General features: G+C 52.8%; 2 protein-coding genes across 4 annotated transcripts; one reads left to right on the top strand and one right to left on the bottom strand.

The window, feature by feature from the left end:
* STRC (stereocilin) lies at positions 1-17,459 on the top strand. The gene is made up of 28 exons (XM_070775934.1): positions 1-43; positions 284-1,090; positions 1,180-1,204; positions 2,170-3,421; positions 4,640-4,702; positions 4,787-4,897; positions 5,066-5,232; positions 5,621-5,807; positions 5,944-6,059; positions 6,324-6,456; positions 6,861-7,043; positions 7,303-7,341; positions 7,495-7,662; positions 7,824-7,889; positions 8,385-8,510; positions 8,794-8,852; positions 9,657-9,780; positions 9,894-10,006; positions 12,334-12,469; positions 12,863-13,330; positions 13,546-13,702; positions 14,396-14,565; positions 15,210-15,365; positions 15,962-16,104; positions 16,292-16,440; positions 16,668-16,765; positions 16,847-16,994; positions 17,163-17,459. The coding sequence occupies exons 1-28, from the start codon at positions 1-3 to the stop codon at positions 17,249-17,251; spliced, it is 5,496 nt and encodes a 1,831-aa protein (XP_070632035.1). The 3' UTR covers positions 17,252-17,459.
* Positions 17,460-17,515: 56 nt separating this feature from the next.
* On the bottom strand, positions 17,516-23,507 carry LOC109575727 (creatine kinase U-type, mitochondrial). Of its 3 annotated transcripts, none has more exons than XM_019984014.2 (10): positions 23,359-23,507; positions 22,277-22,565; positions 21,446-21,644; positions 21,148-21,243; positions 20,544-20,765; positions 20,309-20,394; positions 20,080-20,203; positions 18,281-18,415; positions 17,957-18,082; positions 17,516-17,761 (listed from the first exon to the last, which is right to left on the bottom strand). In XM_019984014.2, the coding sequence occupies exons 2-10, from the start codon at positions 22,423-22,425 to the stop codon at positions 17,648-17,650; spliced, it is 1,251 nt and encodes a 416-aa protein (XP_019839573.1). In that variant the 5' UTR covers positions 22,426-22,565; positions 23,359-23,507; the 3' UTR covers positions 17,516-17,647. The 3 variants fall into 3 exon arrangements, with proteins under 3 accessions (XP_019839573.1, XP_019839572.1, XP_070631642.1); XM_019984013.2 differs by having other exon boundaries at positions 22,277-22,598; positions 23,359-23,477; XM_070775541.1 differs by lacking the exon at positions 23,359-23,507 and having other exon boundaries at positions 22,277-22,653.
* Positions 23,508-26,069: the final 2,562 nt, after the last annotated feature.

The following is a 26,069-nucleotide window of genomic DNA, read 5'->3' as shown; positions in this document are numbered from 1 at the left end:
ATGGCTCTGAGCCTCCGGCCCCTGCTGCTGCTGTCCTGCGCAGGTGAGGGGGACAGTGAGCTGGGCTGGGCATGATGGGGATGGCTGCTGGAAAGAGATTTAAGAATGCAGAGATTAACTGGTTAGAGAAAAAAAATAAATGAAGGTTAAGAAATTAGGCCAAGACTTAATGTGGGTTGTTGAAAGGGACTCAGCTCACCATCTTTTGCACCTCATCCAGGCAGGGACTGGACTCTAGGCCAGGGCTGAATTTGGGTCCCAGGCTTTTCCCCCTCTTGGTGATTTCTGGTTTCTCTCCTTACAGTGACTCTGGTCCCTACTGGGTCTCAGTCCCTGGACTCAGGTCTCTCCCTCCTGAAGTCAGCGCTCTCTGCTCTGGACCAGGCTCCCCAGGGGTCCTTCAGCCGCTCACGGTTCTCTGCCTTCCTGGCCAACATTTCTTCTTCCTTTGAGCCTGGGAGAATGGGGGAGGGACCGGTGGGAGAGCCCCCACCTCTCCAGCCCCCTGCCCTCCGGCTCCACGATTTCTTAGTGACGCTGAGGGGCAGCCCGGACTGGGAGCCAATGCTAGGGCTGCTAGGGGACGTGCTGGCCCTGCTGGGACAGGAGCAGACCCCCCGGGACTTCCTGGGGCACCAGGCAGGTGTGCTGAGTGGCCTCGCAGAGGTGCTGCTGGGAGCCTTAGTTCCTGGGGGACCCCCTATCCCAACCCGGCCCCCCTGCACCCGCGATGGGCCCTCTGACTGCGTTCTGGCGGCTGACTGGTTGCCTTCTCTGCTGCTGCTATTAGAGGGCACGCGCTGGCAGGCCCTGGTGCGGGTGCAGCCCAGCGTGGACCCCGCCAATGCCACGGGCCTCGATGGGAGGGAGCCAGCCCCCCACCTCTTGCAGGGTCTGCTGGGTTTGCTTGCCCCAGTAGGGGAGCTGGGCTCTGAGGAGGCTCTTTGGGGGGGTCTGCTGCGCACAGTGGGGGCCCCCCTCTATGCTACCTTCCAGGAGGGGCTGCTGCGCATTACTGACTCCCTGCAGGATGAGGTCTTTTCCATTCTGGGGCAGCCAGAGCCCGATGCCAATGGGCAGTGCCAGGGAGGTGAGTGCCACCAGGTCCGGGGCTGGGCTGTGGCAGGGCCAGCAAGGTTGAGACTGGGGTAGTCCTCTTCCTTTCCCTTTCCCTCCTAGGCAACCTTCAGCAGCTGCTCTTGTGGTGAGTAAGGAGAGAGGAGTTCTGAGGGGCGGGGCCTGGGAAGCCATCAGCTTTCAGGGCAGGAGAGGAAGCTGATGAGAAGGCTGTGGTTTAGTGGTTTGAGAGGGTGACTGTTGGTGGTTGGCGCCCCAGCTTCGCCTCCTCCTAGCCATGTGACCTTGGGCAGGTTAGAGTATCATTCTATGCCTCAGTTTCCTCGCTCATGAACTGTGGGTAATATTAACTGCCTCGGAGTTTTCACAAGGGATTAAATGAGTTGACACTGTATGTGTCAACCACCTAGAAGAAGTATGTGCATACCAAGGCGCTTCAGTCGCATCCGACTCTTTGTGACCCTGTGGACCATAGCCCGCCAGGCTCCTCTGTCCATGGGATTCTCCAGGCAAGGATACTGTAGTGGGTTACCATGCCCTCCTCCAGGGATCTTCCCGACACAGGGATCGAACTGCGCCTCTTACGTCTCCTGCATTGGCAGGCGAGTTCTTTACCATTAGCACCACCTGGGAAGCCTGTGCCTGGCACATAGTACTTGATAAATGTTAACTAATAGAGTATAGGAAGAGAGGGCAAGATTCGATTCCTCCCCCCCTTACTGTTTGGGTACAACAGTACCAGAGCACAGGTGGACATATTCAGTCACTGGGCAGATGTCCTGATCTGAGGCCAACCAAAGGTTTTATTTTATTTAAGCTACCTAAAAGCGTGTGCAGAAAGGAGAAAGAAGGGGGCCAGGTGGACAGAAGGGGCTCTGGCTGGGCAACTCCGGTGACTTTGTGCCTTGGAGGGACAGATCTCTCTCCCCTCCCCCATCCCAACATTTAAACACCGTCACTCCCAGGGACCTCACTTTTGGAAAAGCCTATGCTTGTCACCCTCCCTGCGGGGCTCTGGGCCAGGGCCAGAAACCTCAAGTGGAGGAAATGCAAACTGACCAGCTGCTTGCCTGCTCCTCCCTCTGCTCCCAGGGGCATCCGGCACAACCTCTCCTGGGATGTCCGGGCACTGGGCTTTCTGTCTGGATCGCCACCCCCACCCCCCGCCCTCCTCCACTGCCTGAGCACGGGGGTGCCTCTGCCTAGGACTTCCCAACCCTCAGCCTACATCAGCCCTCGCCAGCGGCGGGCCATCTCTGTGGAGGCCCTCTGCGAGAACCTCTCAGGCCCGGCACCACCCTACAGCATCTCCAACTTCTCCATCCACTTGCTCTGCCAGCACGCCAAGCCTGTCACCCCGCAGCCCCCTCCCAGCACCGCTGCCATCTGCCAGACAGCTGTGTGGTATGCAGTCTCATGGGCGCCAGGTGCCCAAGGCTGGCTCCAGGCCTGCCACGACCAGTTTCCTGAGCAGTTCCTAGATGCCATCTGTGGCAACCTCTCCTTTTCCACCCTCTCGGGCCCCAACCGCCGCCTGGTAAAGCGGCTCTGTGCCGGCCTGCTCCCACCCCCTACCAGCTGCCCTGAAGGCCTGCCCCCTGTGCCCCTGACCCCAGAGATCTTCTGGGGCTGCTTCTTGGAGAATGAGACTCTGTGGGCTGAGCGGCTCTGTGGGGAAGCAAGTCTGCAGGCTGTGCCCCCCAGCAACCAGGCTTGGGTTCAGCACGTGTGCCAGGGCCCCACCCCGGATGTCACAGCCTTCCCCCCTTGCTACATCGGACCATGTGGGGAGCGCTGCCCAGATGGGGGCAGCTTCTTGCTGATGGTCTGTGCCAACGACACCATGTACGAGGCCCTGGTGCCCTCCTGGCCTTGGCTAGCTGGCCAGTGCAGGATAAGTCGTGGGGGCAATGACACCTGCTTCCTGGAGGGGTTGCTGGGTCCTCTTCTGCCCTCTCTGCCACCGCTGGGACCGTCCCCACTCTGCCTGGCCCCAGGCCCCTTCCTGCTTGGCATGCTGTCCCAGCTGCCACGCTGTCAGTCCTCTGTGCCAGCCCTTGCCCACCCCACACGCCTACACTATCTCCTGCGCTTGCTGACCTTCCTCCTGGGGCCAGGGGCCGGAGGGAACGAGGCGCAGGGAATGCTGGGTCAGGCCCTGATGCTCTCCAGTCTCCCAGACAACTGCTCCTTCTGGGATGCCTTCCGCCCAGAGGGCCGGCGCAGCGTGCTGAGGACCGTTGGGGAGTTCCTGGAACAGGAGGAGCAGCCAACCCCAGGCTTTAACCCCACTGACAGCTCCAGCCCCGCTTTAAGCAAGATGGAGCTGCTGGCCTGCTTCAGCGTGAGTGATCTGCCAAAGTCAAAGTTCCTGGAGCAGAGGGAAGGGTCTCCACGGGAATTCTCTACGATCTTACTGAGAGACAGCAGTGCAGTGGTTAAGCTCGCAGCTCTGAGTCATCCAGGCTTGGGTTCACACCTTAGTTCTGTGATCAACCCCGGACAAGTTTTCAGCCTCTCTGAACAATACTTTTGTCCTTTATAAATGAATGGTGGAGGGACTTTACTGACCGTCCAGTGGTTAAGACTCCACGCTTCCTTTCCAAGGTCACAGGCTCAACCTCTTGCTGGGGAACTAAGATTCCACATTCGTGTAGCATGGCCAAAAAAAAAGTCTCGGGGAAAAAAAAAAGAAAAACAAACGGTGGAGAATAATGGTGCCACTCTTTTTAGGATGGCTGTAAGGATTACATCAGATGATACCGGCTGTGGGCTTAGCGCTAGTATATGATATACAGACAATATATAATAAATGTTATCTCATTATTCTTCCTGACTCTTTGATTTACCCCCTTTCTGCTTCAGAAAGGAAAGGGATCAAGTTAGAGGGCTCTAATTCTGTCCCTAGAGAGTGAGAATTGGAAACTGGCAAAATATAGGAAGATAAGGCAGAAATGAGAAAAATTCAGGGTGACTGCAGATCAGAAGTTTTAGGTTTGACTATGCCACAGGCATGGTCTTAGCCAATTTACTTTGATTTTCCTGGGCTTTGTTTTCTTCTCTGTAGAGTGAAGGGGCTGGAATATGTGAACACCATAGTTCATTCGTTGAGTTCCCGTTATGCGTAAAGCACTTTGCTAGATGCTGTGGGGAATGTAAAGAGTCTTTACTCCATGGTAGGGCCCACCTTTCTCAATTCCTGGGACCAGTGAAATGTAATAATTTAGTTCATGTGCGTGCATGGCAAGTCGCTTCAGTCCTGTCTGGCTCTTTTTGACTCTATGGACTGTAGCCCTCTAGGCTCCTCTGTCCATAGGATTCTCCAGGTAAGAATACTAGAGTGGGTTGCCATGCCCTCGTCCAAATTTGGTTCATATCTCCAAATATTTACTGAGCCAGCTATGGCAAAGGCTATAGAAGAAGTTAAAGACTGTGGTCCCTGACCTAAAGGAGACACACACACACCTTCAGAAGGACAAGCATCCTAGTGAGTGGACCTTGGGAAGCTGCTGGAGGGACAGAGGGGACAACTCTCCTGGTATCTTGTCTATGTCCCCACCAGCCCGTGCTGTGGGATCTGCTGCAGAGAGAGAAGAGTGTTTGGGCCCTGCAGATTCTAGTGCAGGTAACAGATGGGGGCAGGGTGTGTGGGCGGGCTGGGTGATCCGTGCCCAGTGAGGCCATAACCACTATGACCTCCTGTGCCCAGGCATACCTGCACATGCCGCCAGAAAACCTCCAGCAGCTGGTGCTTTCAGCAGAGAGGGAGGCTGCTCAGGGCTTCCTGACGCTCATGCACCGTTCCTGGGCTCAGCTGCAGGTGGGCATGGAGGGAGAGGGGGACAAGGGTGGCGGGGGAAGTCTAGGCATCAAGAGCACCTGGAACCAGGCAGGCAGCAGGCTTGCTCCAGCAGGAGGAATGCAAGAGGAGCCGGGGCCAGGAGAGTGGGTATCTCCAGAGCTGGCATCTGTTCCCATGCCCCCACAGGTGCCACCATCTGAGGAGCAGGCCCTGGGTCGCCTGACAGCCTTGCTGCTGCAGCGGTACCCACGCCTCACCTCCCAGCTCTTCATTGACCTCTCACCACTCATCCCCTTCTTGGCTGTCTCCGACCTGATGCGCTTCCCACCATCCCTGTTGGCCAATGACAGTGTGTAAGGACTCTGTACTACTCCTCCCGATCCTGTCAGGGTCAACCCTACCCACCCAGGGCTGTGCTATGCTTGGTCACTTAGTCATGTCCAAGTTTTTGCAACCCCATGGACTTTAAGCCCACCAGGCTCCTCTATCCATGGGGATTCTCCAGGCAAGAATACTGGAGTGGGTTGCCATTCCCTTTTCCAGGAGACCTTCCCAACCCAGAGATTGACCCCAGGTCTCCTGCATTGCAGGCAGATTCTTTACCAGCTGAGCCACCAGGGAAGCCCACACACCCAGAACAGCCCCTTCTCTTAACACTAGGGAGTCCTTCTTGTCCATGTGCAGCAGGGCTGCACAGAGCCAGGGGACAGGGCAAAGGGGTGAGACCCACTCTCTCCCCAGCCTGGCCGCCATCCGGGATTACAGCCCTGGAATGAGGCCTGAACAGAAGGAGGCTCTGGCAAGGCGACTGCTGGCCCCTGAGCTGTTTGGGGAAGTGCCCGCCTGGCCCCAGGAATTGCTCTGGGCAGCACTGCCCCTGCTCCCCCATCTCCCTCTGGAGAACTTTCTGCAGCTCAGTCCTCACCAGGTATGAGAACAATTCATTTATTTGACTAGCAAGCTTTCGGGCATGTAGGATGGCATCAGTAACCTGTCTCCTAGTGAGCCCCTCCCCACAAGTGTCCCACAGTGATCCCAACATGAGCTGACCTTCCCCACTCCAGATCCAGGCCCTGGAGGACAGCTGGCCAGCAGCAGGTCTTGGGCCAGGATATGCCCGACACGTGCTGCGCAGCCTGGTGAACCAGAGTGTCCAGGATGGAGAGGAGCAGGTGCGCAGGTGAGGGCCTGTGGGGCCAGTGATCAAGGCCAGAGCGGCGGAGAGGCAGGTGCAGCTGCCAGGACGGGCTGGGGTCCCAGGAGGGAAGGGGCAACAGAGGAGGCGTGGCCCCAGGGCATCATAGGGCCCTGGGAGAGAGGCCTGTCTGTGGCACCCACGTTTCATAGTTCAGCGGTCAGAGTGCTTGTTCCCTGTACCCACACAGTCCCTGCCTTAGTAGCAGCCTCAGTGACCACATGAAGGCCAGCTTCATGCCCTCCTCAGGCTGGGGCCCCTCGCCTGTTTCCTGACTCCCGAGGAGCTGCAGAGCCTGGTTCCCCTGAATGATCCAATGGGGCCGGTAGAACGGGGGCTGCTGGAATGTGCGGCCAATGGGACCCTCAGCCCACAAGGACGGGTGAGCCCCTTGGCCCAGGCCCTCAAGAACTCCAGGCTATCAAAAAAAAAAAAAAAGAACTCCAGGCTTCCCGTGGGGGGTGGTCTGTGCGGAAGATGTGCCCACTCACCTCAGCCAAGCTGGAGCACAGTTGGAGCCAGCCCTCATCCCACCACATTCACCTTCGTTCTTAATCTCCTTACTCCTTGGCCACTCTTACCTGTTACCACCTCTTCCTGACTCTACTCCATCTGGTCCACGACATCTCCAGCATTTCCTTTGATGACTTGAGCCCAAACTGCTCCTGTCCTATCCCTGGTTCCAAGCCACAGTCCAGGCCCTGGAATAACCAGATGTGGGATTAAAGAGGAAGCTTTAGGTTCGCCTGTCTTTTCTCTTCAGACCCAAACCTTCTTTGGTTACAGGTAGCCTATGAACTTCTGGGGGTGTTGCGCTCATCTGGAGGAGCGGTGCTGAGCCCCCGGGAGCTCCGGGTCTGGGCTCCTCTCTTCCCTCAACTGGGGCTCCGCTTCCTGCAGGAGCTGTCAGAGCCGCAGCTGAGGGCCATGCTTCCCGCCCTGCAAGGAGCCAGGGTCACCCCTGCCCAGGTGTGGGTGACCTGACAATTACAATTACAGACAATTACATTCAAGGATGCTGTTGCCTGGCCCCCTCCCCGCCCCAAAGCCTCCTTTTCCTCTGTCCCAAGAAGAACCCCCTCATCCCTCTTCCTCAGATGCAGAAGGGCTGGTCACGGGAATGGTGGAACGGGAGCTGGGAGTTTGGGAGGTCGGGCCCCAGGGACCTGTTCGGGGACCTGGCTGCCAGGGCCTCAGCGCTGTTGCTTCCTGTTCCCTCCCGCCTTAGGCTGTCCTGCTGCTTGAACGGCTCCTCCCGAGGCGTGACGTGAGTGGCAGCAACTTTTCCGCATGGCCCAAGCTATCCGTCCCCCTCCTCCCTGGCTCCCTCTCACCCCTGCTGCCTCTCTCTACCGTGATTGTCCCCTTCCCTTCGACCTGGCCCGTCTTCTTCAGGCTTCTTGTCTCTCTCGCTCCCCAGCTGTCCTTGGAGGAACTCTGCTCCTTGCACCCTCTGCTTCCAGGCCTCAGCTCCCAGACGCTCCAGGCCATCCCGAGGCGAGTTCTGCTGAGGGCCTGTCCCTGCCTGGCCCCTGAACTGGCACGCCTCTCAGCCTGCCAGACCGCGGCGCTGCTGCAGACCTTCCGGGTAGGAGAGCAGCAGGGAGACAGCCGACCAGGGAGGAGGGCTCTGGTTGGGAGGGGTCACCTTCCCTGTGGCCAGGGAAGGACCCCCAAACCTCCCCACTTTTTACACACACACACACACACACACACACACACACACACACACAGCCAATTCTCATGCAGGTGAAAGATGGTGTTAAAAATACGGGTGCAGCAGGAGCTGGTGCAGCTGTGTGCATCCCTGGACAGGTACGTGTGTGTGTGTATGGTATGTGTGTGTGTGTGGTTTCTGCCAACTAAGCTCCTCTCCCCGTCCTAGGGCTGTCTCACACAGCTGGCACTGCCTCACATTCTTCCCCTGCAAGTGGCCCGAGTGTCTACATTAGCTCTGTGTCCTCTAAGACCTTAGCAGCTCTCTCTGTCCCGAAGCAGGAAGGCATAATGTCCTAGAACATCAAAGCCCCGAGGGTCTGAGGAATCTTCCAGGGCAGTCACCCTGCTTTCAGAAAAAGAGACCGAGGCTCAGAGCGACTAAGGGAGTTTAGTCCGTCAGGTGCCTAGACGGCAGGGACCTTTGACCACAACCGCGAGGGCTCTAGAGTGTGCCCTGCTAGGGTGGCACCTGCCACTCCACCTTTCTAGTTTCAGGTCCCCTCCTGCCACCATAGTTCCCCTTCTTCCCTGAGGCCTGAGTCCAGACGCTCTCACCTATCACTACACTGCTACACTTTACCCCTCCGACAGCCTATCCCCACCATCTGGCCAGACTGCCTGCTGCCCCTGCTCCCACTAAAGCTGCTACAGCTGGACGCTGCTGCTCTGCTGGCAGACCGAAGGCGCTATAGGGACCTGCCGTGGTCTGAGCAGCAGGTGATTCTTCCCACTAGCCTAGAACTCCCTTCTCTCAACATTTTCCGCCTCCTTCACGCATCCCTCAGCCCTAGATTGGGCACCTTACTCCCAGCAGCCCTTAGGATGCTTTTCCTTCCTCCCCTTTCCCCCTATTTGTCTCTCTTTCCCAGGGATTGGGCACTGGGGAGAGTAGGAGACTGGTGGGACCCACAGGGTGGAGTGGCAGCCCTGGCTCCAAGGCATCCTAGGTTCCTGGGCAATAGCTCTGCTGGGAAGCGGCTCCTCTTTCTTTCTCTTGTAGGCACAGTTTCTCTGGGAGAAGATGCAAGTGCCCACTAACCTGACCCTCAGGAATCTGCAGTGAGTAACTTGTAATGAGCTGTGAGTTTAATTCAGCTAACATTTTTTTTGAGTGCTTACGGTGTGCCAGGCACCATGTGATATCCAGGGGTGGGGGTGGGAGGTGTATGAGGATCAGTGACCTGTAGGTCAGCCTGTGGGTCTTCTCCTGGTTCCTCTTCTCCTGACCCTCCTGCCCTTCTAGAGCACAACATCCATCCTGAGTGGATCTCAGGGATTTTGAGAAGACTCAGATTCAGGTCCTAGCCCTGTCTCCTCTTCGTGATCTTGAGCAAGATGTTCAACCTCTCTAAGCCTCATTTTTCCCTTCTTTAGAATAAGTATTGACATGGTACCTGTCTCATAGGTAGTTGTAAAGATTAAACAAGATAAGGCATATAAGGTACCTAACACAGTGCCTGGCCCAGTGTAAGCTTCTGATAGATATTTGCTGATTAACCCCTCAGAGCCACTGACCAAGCAGGACTTAACAGGAGCAAGGATCACTTTACCTTCACCCCCAGCAAAAAACCCATGGGCATCTGAAGATGTGGTTCTAGCCTCAGTTGACCACATTTCTAGTAGGATGATATTGGACTGTCACTCGACCTCTGTAAATCTTTATTTTCTTCTCTAATAAACAATAATGGTGTGGGAGACCAATGAGAATATCTATCGAAAAAATATTTCTTTTTTTTTTTAATATTTCTCAAACTGCAAATTACTGTAAATGAACATCTGTCCTCGTGTTGAGAATGTTGATATAAGGTGCAGACAGGCTGTGGCATGTGTTGAATGAGCATGTGCCTACTCACACACCTACAGGGCTCTGGGTACGCTGGCAGGGGGCATGTCTTGTGAGTTTCTGCAGCAGATCAACTGGATGGCAGACTTCCTTGAAGTGGTACACATGATTTATCAACTCCCCACTGGGGTCCGAGGGAGCCTGGTGAGACGGGTGCTTGGGCATTAGTGGGAGCAGGGAGGCCGGGACCCCGGGTAGAGAACCAAGGCTCGGTGTTCAGCTCTGTCCTGAACCTGCCTCCCTACTCTGCCCCACAGAGGACCTGTATCTGGGCAGAGCTACAGCGGAGGATGGCAATGCCAGAGCCAGAGCTGGCAACCCTGGGGCCAGAGCTGAGTGGGCTGGACACCAAGCTCCTCCTGGACTTACCGTAAGGCTACACCTGGAGATACTGGATTCTCAGAAGGCTCAGCCTGGGGTGGAAGAGCTGCTCTTAGGAAACACCCCAGAGGCGGTGCTTTTCTGTCTGGTTGTTCCCTGACATCAGTTACAGCCTAAAGTGAAGGATGCTATTCAAAGTTGCTCTAGGTGGTGAGTGGCTCCCCCAACAAGACCCCCAAAATGGGGCAGCTGAAGGTGGCAATATTGTGACGTGACCTGCCAAGCAGTCTTAATGTAACCTAGGCCCTATTAATACTGGTAGAATGTATAAAATGAGGGAAGTGAGAGTTCCCTGGTGGCTTAGTGGTTAGGATTCTGGGCTTTTATTGCCATGGCCTGGGTTCAGTCCTTGGTTGGGGAAATGAGATCCCACAGCTGTGTGGGGTAGCCAAAAAAAGTAATTAAAATTAAATACATAAAATGAGGGAAGTAATGGTTCAATCCTGCCCCCACAGGACTGTAGTCTCCTTAGGGCACTGTGTTCTCAGTATGTTCAGAGGAGTAAGTAAAGAGAAAATGTATGAAACATGTGATAAAGTGAAAGTGAAGTCTCTCAGTCGTGTCTGACTCTTTGTGACTCCATGGACTGTAGCCTACAGGCTCCTCCAAAACACACAATAAATGTGTCCAAATACCCCAGGAGCCATCAAATAGAAAATAGATCGGCATGTTTCTGAATGACCCCATTGGGCAGGACTAGCACCAGTGAATGAAAATCAGAATTTTGCACAATATGAGGAAGATTGTGGTGGTGAGTTCTGAGCTAGTCAAGCCTAGACTGGATGGCCCTACAGCAAGAATGTTACAGAACAGATTGAAGTATGGGTGAGGAGAGAGAAGACTGATGAACCCAAGGCTCCTCCTAAACTAGAGACTCGGAGTTTATGAGTATCTCACTCACAGGCTTTTTTCCCCCATATCACCTCCATCCCCACCTCATTGCCAACTGAACTGTAAGTCAGAGCAGGAAAAGGCTGACTCCAGTCAGTCTTTCTGGGAAGGAGCTGACTCTATCCTTACGTTTTTAAAGGTCTTTCCACAGATCTGGGCTTTTGTACTACATGGCCCAGTTCCAGACCTGGCAACCTTAGGTAGAGTATAGAGTATCACTCTGATTTTTCTGCAAAAAGGCTTTTTAAAAATGCCATTCAAATCTGTTTGTGAAAGAGTGCTGATGGTGGTTTAGTCACTAAGTCATGTCTGACTCTTGTGACCCCATGGACTGTATAGCCTGCCAGGCTCCTTTGTCCATTGGATTCTCCAGGCAAGAGTACTGGAGTGGGTTGCCATTTCCTTCTCTAACATACCTCTTACCCCCAGGTTTTGCCATGAAAATCAAATGAGATAACACCTAAAAAAACTTTGGTGCATGAGTGCTAAGTCACTTCAGTCATGTCTGACTCTTTGCAACCCTGTGGACTGTAGCCTGCCAGACTCCTCTGTCCATGGAATTCTCCAGGCAAGAATGCTGAAATGGGTGGCCATGCCCTCCTCCAGGGTCAATTGTATAGTACTATACAAATCAGAGGGGACCTTCTCACAATAAATAGAGGAAGGGTGGGAAATAGGAATTGAGAGTAAGACCCCACCATTTGGTCTCTGTGAATGTTTCAATTTTTTATTTTATTTATTTATTTTAAATTAAGTAAATTTTTTTTCACTGTGCTGGGTCCTCATTTTGGCTTACGGTCTGTGGAATCTTAGTTCCCTGACCAGGGATTGAATCCATGTCCCTTGCATTGGAAGGTGGACTCTTCTTTTCTAATTAATTAATTAGTTTGGCTGTGTTGGTTCTTAGTTGCAGCACTCAAGATCTTCACTAGGTCAAGTGGACTCTTTCTTTGTGGTTCATGGACTCTCTAGTTGTCATTCTTAGGCTCCAGAGCACACGAGCTCAGTAGTTGCTCTGTGGCATTATCTTAGTTCCTCAATCAGAGATCACATTCACGTCCCCTGCGTCACAAGGTGGATTCTTAGCCACTGGACCACTGGGAAAGTTCATATGAACCTATTTTTTAATCCATAAAATGGGGGAGGGGATTTAATGATACTTAACATCTGGGCTCTTTTATTCTATTAGATGAGGTAGGATTGTTCGTCATTTCTTCCCAAGAAGACTGGAAATAGGTCTCTCCTGTTGATCTCTCCCTGTAAGCACTGTGGTGGAAATTGGATCTGGGTCTGTTAAATATCAGTTCCTATCCAGGGCCACAGGGTTTGGTCTGGTGTTACCTCTTGTCTGGGGAATGGTGCATTCTGTGGTTCCCTTCTCAACTTGGCTCAATTCCAAGTCCTCCTGTTGTCAAATTGCTACAGAGTCCAGTTGATGGATAGACTGTCCAATGAATCCATCATGTTAGTGGTGGAACTGGTACGAGGTGCTCCAGAGCAGCTGCTGGCCCTGACCCCACTCCACCGGGCAGCCCTGGCAGAGCGAGCACTACAAAACCTGGTAAGAATCCCCCCACCAAACTCAGAACTGTGGCCTGGGCCACTGTCATCACTCAGACAATGCTCTGTCTTCTAGGCCCAGACTCAAATGTTTGCTGCCAGGCAGGTTTTTGTCTACAGGGCCCTAGATCTACCTTTGGCTTCCATTCATTGATAGTCTGCTTCATGTTTCTTGTTCATATCCCTTGGAGTATTAGAAATTCCTTAGATTCCACCTCTCAGTCTTTCCACCTGTTCCGTTTTGGGCTCATAGTTTAGAAAAGTGGACAGTGGCAATAAGCTTCATTGGATCTTGGATCGGGAGCTAGAGGGAGACAAGGTCTTTGTGTCTTGATCAAAGAGACTGGTCCTCTGAGTCAGAGGTGTGTCGTCCCAAGGTCTGATCCCCCTCCAGGCCCCAAAGGAGACAACAGTGTCAAGGGAAGTGCTGGAGACCTTGGGGCCCCTGGTTGGATTCCTGGGCATAGAGAGCACACGGCGGATCCCCCTGCAGATCCTGCTGGCCCACCTCAGTCAGCTGCAAGGCTTCTGCCTCGGAGGGCTGTTTGCCACAGAGCTGGGATGGCTGCTGCTGCAGGAGCCTGTTCTTGGGTATGGGCCTCCGGCAAGTCCAGATTCTAACTCATCCTCACCCACCCTTTCAACCACCCTCCTCAGCGGCAGCCCATTCAGTATGCCAGAGGCCCTTGGAGCCCTGAGTCCCCCGTCTCAGCATATCTTTCCTCTTCCTCACAGTCCATTCAGCATCCTGATCTTCTTTCTGTCCCTCAGGAAACCAGAGTTATGGAGCCAGGATGAAGTCGAGCAAGCAGGACGCCTAATATTCACTCTGTCTCCCGAGGCTATTTCCTTGATCCCCAGGGTGAGGTGAAGGAGCACAGGAGGGAGTGAGAGCAGAGAGGGGACTGGGGAGCTAGTTCAGGGGGGGCGCTAAGGCCAAGGAAGTTGAAGGCAAAGGATGTGAAGCCCAAATCTGGGGGAGGCTGCTGAAAAGAGACAGGACTTCGGAATTACAGCTGTAGCAGCTGCTCCTGACGTGCCTGGCTCTGCCCACCCTCCCTCCACCTTCTCTCCCAGGAGGCCTTGGGCCCAGAGACCCTGGAGCGACTCCTCGAGAAGCAGCAGAGCTGGGAGCAGAGCAGAGCTGGACAGCTGTGTGCGGGGCCACAGCTCGCTCCCAAGAAAGCAGCGCTGGTAGCTGGGCTTGTGCGGCCTGCTGCAGAGAACCTCCCAGGTGAGATGGCCCGGATGCCCATACTTCCAGCAAGGGGTACAGGAAGAAGTATCCACCACGCAATCAGACTTGTGCCCTTTCAACAGATTTGTACAAGGTCACTCTAGGCTGGGGTTTTCTAATCTATAAAGCCCAGAGCAGTGAGGGATGATCTTCAAGGCCTCTTCCAGTTGTAGGGTTCTATACCTCTGTGAATTTATCACTCATTACATTTTTAGCCCAGGACTCCCCTTTCCCTGCTCTCTTAGCCCTGTTAACAGCTGACTCAGCTCTAGGCTTGGATAAGTGTGGCGCTCTCTGCTGGGAACATGCTTAGGATGGAGGAAGGTGACACTGTGGGGCTAGGAACCTGGGTTTCAACCTAGATCAGCCACTCAGTCCCTGGGCAAGCCCTTCAGTCTTCCATCTGTACAATGAGGGGCTTGTCCTCCCCAGTCACCAGTTCTAATATCTTTGAGTCCTATGAATCTCACACTACAGTAATCCCTTGAGCCATACTGCCCATATTAGCCTGTCCTTTAAAGGTTGGAGGGGTCATTCCATCTACAGATACCTCTCTGGGATTTTTTTTTTTTTTTTTTTGAGAGGAGGCCCCCACCCACCATGGCCCCCACCCTTCTTGCCCCTGGACCTGACCACTCTGGGCATGCTTTAGTACTGCACTGACCCCCTGACCCTGTCATCCTCCTTTAGAACCTGTGCCAAACTGTGCAGATGTACGAGGGACATTCCCATCAGCCTGGTCTGCAACCCAGATCGCAGACATGGAGCTCTTGGACTTTGAGGACTGCCTCGCACTATTTGCAGGAGACCCAGGACTTGGGCCTGAGAAACTCCGGGCAGCAATGGGCAAAGCAAAACAGGTTAGTGATGGAGAGTCCAGTCAGGGTAGGAGGTTGAACATAGGAAGCTGGTCGGGTGTGGTATGGAAACCATACCACATGGAAACGGATAGCTGCATGAGAGATGGGGGACATAGGACATAAAAGAATTAGAGGGTTTGGATCCTGAGTACGAAGTCAGAGGGGATGGAAAGTGAGGACAGGAAGCTAGTGAAATGGTTAGAGGGACTAGAATTTACCAACATTAGCAGGTATCAAAGTCATCTGGGGAAAAATTATTAAAGAAAGAATCATCTGGGGAGCAGGTGTTTGAAATGCTTGAGGATCCCATTGTAGACTTACTGAAGAAAGATTCTCTGAGGATCAGGTCTGGGCATCTGTATCTTGCCCCTGCTACCCCCACCCCGTGTCTGGTGCACACTGGAACTCATGGACTAGAATCTGCTATTCTTTCCTACTGAGACTCTAGAGTCTTTCAATAACACCTTAGTCAGAGGAACCTTCATCCAATCATCTCATTTTACGGTTGAAGAAACCAAAGACCCAGAGAAAGCAAGGGATTTGCTTCGAGTTACACAGTTCAGGTCGGAGGCAAGAATGACCCTTGGCATTCTGACTCCTAATTCCGTGCTTTTCCCATTCACACCATTCCTCTCTTTCTCCAGTTGTGGGGTCCCCCCCGGGGATTCCGTCCTGAGCAGATCCTGCAGCTGGGTCGGCTTTTAATAGGTCTAGGAGAGCGGGAACTCCAGGAGCTGAGCCTGGTGGACTGGGGCGTGCTGAGCACCCTGGGGCAGATAGATGGCTGGAGCTCCAGCCAGGTAACATCTTCCTCCTCTCTACCACTTTCCGAATGCCTCCAGGCCATCTAAAGCCCAAGGAATTTCTGTCTTGTGACTATACATGGCCATGCTTTCTATCTTTTCTTAATACTCCATACTAGTAGGAAGTTAGAGCAGTGATTTATTCACTGAGGCCCTGGACACATAATACTTCCTCCTGCCTCCTTTCCCTTTGGCCTCTTTTCCTGTCCTCTTTTTGATCCTCAACCTTCCCCATGGTTGTTGGCTCTTTGGGCTACCCTGGTGGCTCAGACGGTGAAGAATCTGCTTGCAGTGCAGGAGACCTGGGTTCAATCCCTGGATTGGGAAGATCCCCTGGAGGAGGGCATGGCAACCCACTCCAGTATTCTTGCCTGGAGAATCCCCATGGACAGAGAAGCCTGGAGGGCTACAGTCCGTGGGGTCGCAAAGAGTCGGACACAACTGGGCGACTAAGCGCAGCACAGAATTGGCTCTTCAGGTCCTACTAATAAGAAAATCCAGTAGCACTTGTCCCTTCCCTAAGCAGCTAGTTCCCCATCCATGAATTCCTCATGACTTTTCTCCTTATCCTGTGACCTCCACCCCAACTCCAGCTCCGGGTGGTGGTTTCCAGTTTCCTGCGGCAGAGTGGTCGACACGTGAGCCACTTGGATTTCCTCCACCTGACTGCACTGGGCTACGCACTGTGTGGACTTCGGCCTGAGGAGCTACAGCATATCAGCAGTTGGGAGTTTAGGTCACACATAGAGGAGGGGGTGGGCTGTGGTCCTGTGGGGAAGGTGGGCTCACCGGGGAAGGATCATGTGGGAGTGATCCCATGGAGGAAGCAATCTCACTTAAAGTCATCGCTACCACCAACTCATGACCACGGACCCTGTCACTGTGGCTGAATCCTCCTCCCTTCTCTTCCCACTCTTCCACAGCCAAGCAGCTCTCTTCCTGGGCAACCTGCATCTCCCATGTTCTGAAGAGCAATTGGAGATTCTGGCCCAGCTCCTGGTGCTGCCTGGTGGCTTTGGCCCAGTCAGTAACTGGGGGCCCGAGATCTTCACTGAAATTGGCACAATAGCAGGTATAGGGAGACTAGGCCACCGCTGGGGCTGGGTGTCAGGGGCCAGTTTCCGCATCGTGAATTGACTGGGTGGAGGACTTCTCTGGAATCTTAAGGTGGGAGTCTAAGGCACCTAGGTAAGAGGCTAGAGACATGCTGGGGAAGGTCTGAGGAAAAGTATTTTGGGAGTAGTTAGAGAAGGCCAGGGTAGGATAACATCTGGAGGCCCATCCCACTTGCCTTGACAGCTGGAATCCCCGACCTGGCTCTCTCCGCGCTGCTGCGAGGACAGATCCAGGGCCTTACCCCTCTGGCCATTTCTGTCATCCCTGCTCCTAAATTTGCTGTAAGCACTGATGGGATGGGGTCTGAGGTGACCACAGAAGAGGGCCACAATGGATGTCCTGATGCCTGCTCCCATCCCCAGGTGGTGTTCAGCCCCACCCAGCTATCTAGTCTCACCAGTGTTCAGGCCGTGGCTGTCACTCCCGAACAAATGGCCTTTCTGAGTCCCGAGCAGCGACGAGCAGTTGCATGGGCCCAGTATGAGGGGATGGAGAGCCTGGAGCAGGAAGGTGAGTCCCTAACTGCACAGACTGACTCCCGAACTCCTGGCCCAGAATCAGAGCCCTAACTCAGGGAGATCTGAGAGTGAAGGGGTCTACAGGCAAATGGTCTCCAAGTAGCAGTGGCTCCTGGGGAACAGAGTTGTGATATTCCTTCCATTCTCTGTCTCATTACAGGTCGAAGCACAGCCTGGGGTCTCCAGGACTGGTCACAACCCTCCTGGGCCCTGGCATTGACCATCTGCTTCCTTGGCAATCTGCTATGAGCCTGTCTCTGCAGTTAAAGAGATTTGTTGGGAAAGACATTTGAAGTAAAACGAACAAAGTGCAAATGGAAGTGCAATGTAATTATCCTAGGAAGCTGATGGAATATGGGTAGAATGTTAATGCTTTCCACCCACCTGAGAATCAGTGTTCCTGGCATGCCATATCTGGAGTCTCTTTTCATCATAAATAATCCCATTGCCTTTTTTTTTTTCTCCTGGAAGCTAGTTCCTCCTCATCCCACCATTAGAAATAACACAGACAACTGAAGCATAGCATGGAGCCTTTACTAGGACAGGGGGGTGTGGGTTGATGATGGCACCCAGGGCAAGGAGAAGGGGCTGCCATTAGAATGGCAGAGGTCCTGGGAGTCTTGAGTCATCCACTGGGGACGGGAGTTAATGCTTGTTGGGGAGAGGTGGAGGGATGCGGATATCCTGGCCTCTCTCCAGACGCCGTTCACAGTCAATCAGGAAGTTTACTCCATCGATGACCAGCTGCACCAGCTCCACCTGGATGATACTGACCCTTGATCTCTGCTTCCCACAACCTGACTCTCTTTAGCGCTGATTTGCCTGCTCTGGGAACTCATTGCCAGTTTTCCCCCAGTCAACCTGAGTTTCATTTCAGATTCCATTACATTCTTGAGGCTCACTCCTTGTCAAATCACCCCCCACAGACCTATCCATAATCCCTGAGAATCTCACCTCTGACTTGCCCAGTCGGTCCAAATTAGAGATATCAAAGACACTGCCTGTGGCAGCTGTGTCTACTCCTCCAGTTCCACGTTTTTGGAGCCTTAGGTTCTCGAGGATCTTTGGGAAGCGGCTATCCTAGAGGGGAGATAGAGATTTGGGGGCAGGGTCAATAGTCTGAGATTGGTCCTACCTGAAAGAGCCCTGAAGCTGCCCAGAGCTCTTTCCCTTGACTCTTGAGCTACAATGGCTGCTCCTTCCCAAAGTGTACACTCCCTTTTCCACCCCACATGGCCACTTCCTCCCTCACACTTCTCTCTAGCCCAACTCCTTTACTTTGCTCAGCAGGGGCAGTTTGATGTGCACTCCTGCCCGAAGTCCAGTGCCCAGGTTAGACGGACAGGTCAAGATGTATCCCAGACGCTCATTCCACATGAACTCCCAGCCACGCTCCTGGATCAGCCGCTCCACCTGCGTGCACAAAGCCTCCATTAGTGACATGTCAGGGCTGTGCAAACCCTCCCTTAGCTGGACCCATAGGAGCTCTAGAAATATGTCTAGAACCAAAGATTTGGGATGTGAAAGAATGACACTGCTTTTTTTTTTTTTTTGGTGGAAATGGCTCATTATTATCATGCATAAAAGATATTTTTGATGTTGCAAGCCCATCATGATGAGATTGTGCAAAAATATCCTGTGTGGAAGAAGAGAAACTTCAGGGAATGATGTGCTAAGGATGATCTGGGGAGATGAACGGAGGTGGTAAACTGAACTGAGAAAGGATTGATTATTCAGGGAGTTCTGCATGCATTGACATCTTTACTTTGCTAATGAGCTAGAGCTTGGAAGAATTCTTTCAGCCAGAAAATGAGGGTGTAGGCTTTGCAACAGGAAGAGGCAAGAGAGCCTGTTAGCTGTGGAAAAAGAGAAAGCAGAAAGGTGAAAATGGAGCAGAAGAGCTGGACTCATACTTGTGGAGGGTGGGAGAGGAGTGTGGGAAGCGTGTTCTTGTTCCACTTAAACATCCCAATCATGAAGATGACCACTAGAGTTGAAAAGACTGGAGACCTGCCAGGGTAATGTTCGTGAAGACCACTACGTAACCTAAGGGGGACCCTGTTCATAGTTCAGAAAGACCCATGGCATGGGGGATATTATAATGCTGAACAAGAGGAAATCCTTCCATCTAGAATAATAACGCAGCTAACACTTGTGAACTTTTACTATGGGCCACATGCTTTATATGCATTATCTCACTTAATCCCCACCACTTAAATGTACGAAGTCTTCTTACCCCAGTTTTACAGATGAGAATACTAAGACATATAAAAAGTACTTCCCTACCCACTTCAGTGGGTCAAAGATATGTTACCTATTACCCGCTAAAAATAATAGGAACCTCCCAGCTAAGATTCTAAAAGGAGGAGAGTTCTTTCCCTTTACAAGTCCAAAACAGAACTGTATATATGAGACCATACAATAAGGATTGGATTAATGGGAATTTCTAATCTAGACTCAAATATGGAGACCTAATTCCTATAGGACTGAGGATTCAGTTCAACCCCTCACGTAGAGCCACACAGTCTGGAACTTAAACCATTCCATCTTCCACCTTCCCTGTTTTCCCTCCCATTCAGCTTAAAATCTAGACATGCTACTTTAGTAAGAAGGACAGAATCTAGAGTAAAGGCCTACCTTGGCTCAGAAATGGGTGGTTACATGAGAATCACGAACATACCAACCCCTCACTCCTTATATCTGTCCAAGCTTAAACCTTCCTCTTATATCCGCACATTCCACCGCATACCCCCCAGGCACTGACTCACCATCTCAATTCCTTCTTTGCATTATTTGGCAACTGCTTTGTTTACTTCCTTAGATTGCTGACATTCTTTCTCTCTTCCTATTCTTAGGATGACCATACCCAGATTTATGTATACCTGGTCCATGTATACCAAGACCATATGCCCTGGACAGTTCTGATTTATACCTATGGTCCTACTAGAGTGATTGGTGGTAATCTCTTTCACTATGAAAAGTGTCCTGGGTTGGTTGATAAATTATATCCCCATCTACATATTCTAGTTTCTTCCTTAAGTCCTCCCAGCTAGTTCCCTTATACATTCTTCTCCAACCTCTTTGAGGCCTCTGCAGAATCTTTCAAACACTTTCTTCATGTTGCCACCCTTCTCCATGGAGATGACCCGTGTATGATCCTCCTCATTCACCCAGATCAAGAAGCTCTTTTCATTGTTGTGCCTGAAGGCAGGAGAGAGGGAGGAACTGGAATTAAGAGGGAGGGCAAGGGAGAGATAGAGGAAAAAGGGGCACTTTTAGGAGCCTGGGGTAAGCTAAGCCTCATACCAGATTCCACGTGCATCCGGCCAGTCTCGAGCCATTCCTGCTGCGGTCAATAATGGAGATACAGGCTTATCAAACAGGAAGTGGTCCTGAGGAGAGTAAAAGGACTTGGGTTAAGAATCTACACAGTAGCCCCCGGGCTTCTCAGAGCCCATCTACCTCATCTGGCCCGGCCTCCCTTGATTCTCTTGTCTTTCTATCTGCCCCCCTTGCCCAGCTCCCTCTCAAAGCCTCTCACATCAATTAGCTGCTGCTGCTCAGCCTCTGTCATCTCACTGAGCCGATAGTAGCGTCCAGCCAGGTCACCCTTCAGGCCACTCAGCGCATCCACGACCACACGTTCCACCTCTCGTCGCTCTGCCCGAGTACAGGCTGGAGGCAGGCTGAGTCCCCGGATACTCCGACCAGTTCTGACTCTTGAGGACAATACATACCTCTCATCAAAGTAGCCAGAACGGATCTGGAGAATAGTAGAAATTAAGGTAAGTCACAGAAACAAGGTGGATGTGAGCTGAGGGCCTTGGGAAGGAGAGACCATAAGGACTAGAGGAGTCTTCATTGCCTGCACTGGAAGGACAGCCCATTGGGCAAGCATGCCAACTGAAGGGGCATTCATTGTGAACCCTCCCCCACACTGCCCACCTTGGGGTGTGGCCGTTCTCAACGCCCGCTCCTCTCCACAGCGGCTGCTCCTTAACATACAACTCTTTCCCCACACTGAGACTTGAAAGCTCAGCAGTATAATGACTATGAGTCAGAGAATAATTATGGTGGAAGGGACTGGAGAAAACAGTATGTTGTACAAAAGGCAATGCAAATCAGAAGTGGGATATTTAACCTACCTTGCTGGCATCCAGGTCGGTGGTATGTTTCATCGTTCGGGGGTCATAGCCATTGTGTCGCTCTTGGATCACAGGGTCAAACAGCTCAGCAAATACCTGAGGGGGAGTTGAGAGGGAGAAGGTGGTTAAGGAGAGGGAACCCCTTCCCAAGCTTTCACTGTGGATTGATTTCACCGGGTCGGAAAACATGAGTATGGATGGTCCAGTCTTAAGGGAAAGTGAGGGGCTTCAGGGGGAAGGAACTGGGATTGCTGGGAAGATGAACAGGGTTTTACCGGGAAACTCTGGGGCCCCCTACCTCATAGGTCTCCTCATCACCAGCTACCATGCCCACAGTCTTGATGAAGGGGTGGCCAGGGTTGTCCACGCCAGTCTGGATACACTGATCTAGCGTCCAGCCAGTGGGTGTGGTCTTGTCGCAGAGCCGGGCATAGACTGCCGGGGTCAGGTGACTGGCCATGCAGTTGTTGTGCTTTCGGAGGTCTGGGTACTCAGCACTAGGGAGGGGGTACCTAGTAACCATGGAGGGAGGGCACAGGGGCCTGGACCCAGTGCACTCAGCTGGGAGCATGCCTGGCTTTGCTCCTTGGGAGGAGGGGAGGCTAGAGCCGGGCTAAATCTTGGTAATCTCATTAGGGACTTTCAGGATCTATTCTTTCCCAAGAGTTCTAGCTTCCTCTGGCTGGAGGCTCAGTTCTCCCATATCTGCTCCGTTCTTTTCTCCCATGGAAGCAGCATTAGGGATGGGGGAGGGGAAAGACTAAGGAGGGGAATTCAGGAAACCGGAGAGAACAGCAGGAAAGGGAGATGGAGGAGAGCGGAAAGGATAGTTCCTGGTCTCTCAATTAGGAATTTGAGCAGAGTAGGTGCAGCCAGAACTCGCAGGGCCAGAGCTGGCCTTGGGGACGGGAACTGCGGGTTCCAAGTCCCCGGGAATGCTTTCACCTTATGGTTTTGGCCTCCCCTCACCGCCACCCCATTGAGGTTTCCAGACTGCACAGCGCCCCACTCCAGAACCTGCGTGATTATACCCCTTCTCCATTGCCCAGATTCTCATCTCCACCCCTATCACCACCTGCCTGACCTTCCCCCCTCCCTCCCTCCCCCGGAGCGCCTGAGACACTGGTACCTCGGGGGATACAGCCTCCGCCGTTCACTGGCGGCTCGAACAGGTTCCGATCGGAGTAGAAACCCAGCGGCGAGAGAACCAGCTCCAGCCAAAGCCAGGAGCCTGAGCCCGGGGCGGGCAGACAGCAGACGAGAGAAGGGACCAGCCATGGCTTGAGGGTCTGCCTACGGAATCTCAGGGCAGGAGCTGCTGGCTCAGGACAGGATCCGGGAGGAGGGGGGCGATGCAGACAGGCTGAGAGCCGGAGCTGAGTGCGAGGCTGGAGCCGAAATAGGGGCTGGCGTAGAGGCTGGAGCGGGAGTGAAAGCCGGTACCGATCAGACTGCAGGAGAGGCGCAATGAGCTAGCGGCAGGCGGGCGCAGGAGAAGGCAGCGCTGCAGTCTCCAGGGGTGGGGCTCGTGCAGGCCCCGCCTTCCCGCCTGCCACCGCGCTAGGTGTGCGGGGGCAGAGGTAGGCACCACCCCCCCAGGTAGATTAGGGAGACTGGTCATTTGCAGCCTTAGGCCCAGGAATGGGCCCACCTGAGGTGAGGCTGCCCAGATTTCAGCACCAAGTGGAGGACAGCAGCCAAGGGGCCCGACGAAACCCTAACACCCTTCCCCTAAGCCTCTCGGTTTCATCGGAACCCTCCGTTCGTCGCCCCGTTGGGTGGAAGAGGGGGACATTGCCCAACCTGCTCTCGTTTTTTTTCGGCCTGCCCCTGCAACCTTTCTGTCTCCCGAGGAGAGGTGGCCTCGGGGAACCCGTGGCATAAACAGATACCAGGGGAAGACACACAGAGAAAGCACACAGGCAGACACTGAGAAAGACAGTCCCGCTGGCTCAAGGTCACCCCTTCCTTAGAACCAGGAAGAGCACCAAGGCTCCTCCCTGTCACACCTGTGCAAGTCTCCTTACAAGGTTATGGAAAGATTCCCTGAGAGACATCGGGGAAACACCAACTCTTACTCCATCTAGCTGTTTTCCCCACCCCCATCCCACCTTGCCCCCAAGTCTGAAGCCCGGCTGTGTCCTTCCTCCGCTTCTCAGGATCCCCCACTTTTACCCCCTCCTCCATCCTCCTCTCCATCTCTTACTTCACCTTTGATCTCTTCTCAGCGAATTTTCCAGGCTGGGACCTATTTGCTGATCACAGGACTCCCTCTGAGTATTCTCGGCAGGCTTGCCTACCTCCTGTCTGTGCTGGGCGTGGGGCTGGAGTTGGGCAGGGAATTTTGTTTCCTCCTCCTCCTCCTCCTCCTCCTCCCCTCCTCTCTGTAGCTCCCAGTTCCTGAGCTGAAGGGGAGTGTAAGGAGAGGTGTAGGGTGTGGTGAGATGACGGGGTGTAGGAAGGGAACAGGCAGGCACAGGTCTCTAACCACCACATGTGTTTCCTCTCTTGGCTCCCTAATGCTGTTTAATCCAGAGTGTAAGGAGGAGGGGTGTCCAAGGACAAAGGGTCACCAAGGAATCTCTGCGTTCCTCCTGGTCCCTTCTCCTCCTCTCTTCTCACATGGTGCATATTCAGATTTTAGAGGGTTTTGTTCCTGATCTCCAAGTATGACTTGGGTGTGACTTGACCTTTGTCCTGGCAGAAGGAAAATGAATGCTTGGAGCTGAAATAGAGATGTGAGCTTCAGTATGGAGGCTCAGTTAAGGTGGGGTAGGCATGGGGGCATTAGTCCAGTCTTTCAGCTATCTTGATGTACTCATAAGACAGTAAGAAATTTGTTCATCTTAAGAGAGTTTTTGAGAAAAAGAAATCCTCTTCACCTTGTCCTCTGGCCTCACTGATGAGACCCCATTCCATCCGTTTCCTCTCATTTCATTCATTCCTCTCAGGCTTCCCTAGTGCTCCTTTTCCTGCCTTCCTCATATGGGTATCCTTAGAAGATAATCACCTCTGTTCTCGGTCCATCAATTCCTTCTCCTGCTAAGAGAGTAATTATCAGGATTAGATGGAGTCCTGCAGTTGTGTTACCTGAAAACTGGGTTCACCTTTTGGTGGGTATCAAGCCATTAGACACAACCAAGGTGAAAAACAGAGGAAGGAAGGACTTATTATTACTTGCTGCAAGTAAGTGGGACCCTGGGGATCTCTCCCAAAGCAATGTCTCCCCAAACGGCAAAGTTGGTGAATTTTTAAGCTATGGGTATTTGTATACTCATAAAGAGGTGAGACCAAGCAGGACCCGGGGTAGGGGTCCTGGGCATGGAAGTCTTACTGTGTCCCCCATTTCTTGATTGTTGGAAATAGGCTTCAGCTCCCAAGAACTTCCCCGGGTTCCAAAGGGTAGATCCAAATAGTTGCTAGTCAAGGAAGGGAGGGGAAGCAGAAACAAAGGAGGAACAATAAAAAACTATAGTGCAGGTGAAACAGTTTACCTCAAATTGGGACTTGAACTCATGTACCAGGACTCAAACTTAGCCAAAAGCCAGTCTGGGACTTGAACCCACATGGCTGGGACACAAACCCAGCCAATGGTCTTCCAACTGAAGTCACAGAACTGGTTTCAGCACTTAATGAGGCTCAGGTTCTTGATATCTTATCACAGAAAGAATTCAACGAGAGACAAAGTGATAAGAAGTGGATTTATTCAGAGAGAAACACAGTCCACTGAGTGTGGGCCTTCAGAAGAGGGCAAGTGAAGCCTCAAAATGTAGTGTGATTAGCTTTTAAGTGTTAGTTGCTCAGTTGTGTCGACTCTTTGCGACTCCTTGGACTGCAGCCTGCCAGGATCCTTTGTCCATGGAATTCTCCAGGCAAGAATACTGGAGTGGATAGCCATTCCCTTCTCCAGGTGATCTTCCCAACCCAGGGATCGAACCCAGGTCTCCTGCACTGCAGGCTGATTCTTTACCATCTGAGCCACCAGGGGACAGCCCCCCTGGTTAGCTTTTATGGGCTGGGTAATTTCAAAGGCTAATGAATGTGAGGATTATTCCAACTATTTGGGGGGAAGGGGTGGAGATTTCCAGTCATTGGGCTACCACCCACTTTTGATCTTTGATGGTTGACCTTGGAACTGTCATGGAACCTCTGGGTGTGTCATTTAGCTTGCTGATGTGTTACTAGGAGGGAGTGTATACTGAAGATCAAGGCTTCCCTCGTGGCTCAGAGGTTAAACGTCTGCCTGCAATACGGGAAACCTGGGTTCGATCCCTGGGTTGGGAAGATCCCCTGGAGAAGGAAATGGCAACCCACTCCAGTATCCTTGCCTGTAGAATCCCATGGACTGAGGAGCTTGGAGGGCTACAGTCCACAGGGTCGCAAAGAGTCAGACCTGACTGAGCGACTTCACTTCATACTGAAATCAGTTTATGTTGTGACCTCAGGCTATGTCATTCTTTAAAGGTTGTGCCCTGCCTCCTTCCCTTCTGTTTCACAGGGGCTTCCCTGGTGGTTCAGTGGTAAAGAACCTGCCTGCCAATGCAGGTGGAAGGTCCCATCCCCCAGGTGGAAGATCCCTGGTCTGGGAAGATTCCACATGCTGCGGGACAACTAAACCCAGGAGCTGCAACTACTGAAGCCCTCTGCTCTAGAGCCTGTGCTCTGCAGCAAGAGGTGGTAGGGGTGGGGGTTTAGTCCCTAAGTCATATCTGACCCTTAGATACAACCCCATGTAACCTGTAACCTGTCAGGCTCCTTTGTCCGTGGGATTTCTCAGGAAAGAATACTGGAGTGGGTTGCCATTTCCTCCTCTAGGGCATATTCCCGACCCAGGGATCAAACCCTCATTGGATTCTTTACTGCTGAGCCACCATTCCCTGGTGACCCAGCAAGAGAGGCCACCGCAATGAGAAGCCTGCACA

This window comes from Bos indicus, chromosome 21, assembly GCF_029378745.1.
Source record: "Bos indicus isolate NIAB-ARS_2022 breed Sahiwal x Tharparkar chromosome 21, NIAB-ARS_B.indTharparkar_mat_pri_1.0, whole genome shotgun sequence".
NCBI classification, from domain to species: Eukaryota; Metazoa; Chordata; class Mammalia; order Artiodactyla; family Bovidae; genus Bos; species Bos indicus.
This window is presented reverse-complemented; position numbering and strand designations above follow the sequence as displayed.

Bases quoted from the DNA above. Each gene is read 5' to 3' on its own strand.
- STRC (XM_070775934.1), top strand. From the start codon at position 1: ATGGCTCTGAGCCTCCGGCCCCTGCTGCTGCTGTCCTGCGCAG. The intron at 7,342-7,494 runs GTGAGTGGCAGC...CTCGCTCCCCAG, and splicing joins GGCTCCTCCCGAGGCGTGAC to CTGTCCTTGGAGGAACTCTG. The intron at 13,331-13,545 runs GTGAGGTGAAGG...CTTCTCTCCCAG, and splicing joins CTATTTCCTTGATCCCCAGG to GAGGCCTTGGGCCCAGAGAC.
- LOC109575727 (XM_019984014.2), bottom strand. From the start codon at position 22,425: ATGGCTGGTCCCTTCTCTCGTCTGCTGTCTGCCCGCCCCGGGCTCAGG. The intron at 21,244-21,445 runs GTAGGGGGCCCC...ACTCCCCCTCAG, and splicing joins GTGATGAGGAGACCTATGAG to GTATTTGCTGAGCTGTTTGA. The intron at 17,762-17,956 runs GTGAGATTCTCA...AGTATCATCCAG, and splicing joins ACCGACTGGGCAAGTCAGAG to GTGGAGCTGGTGCAGCTGGT.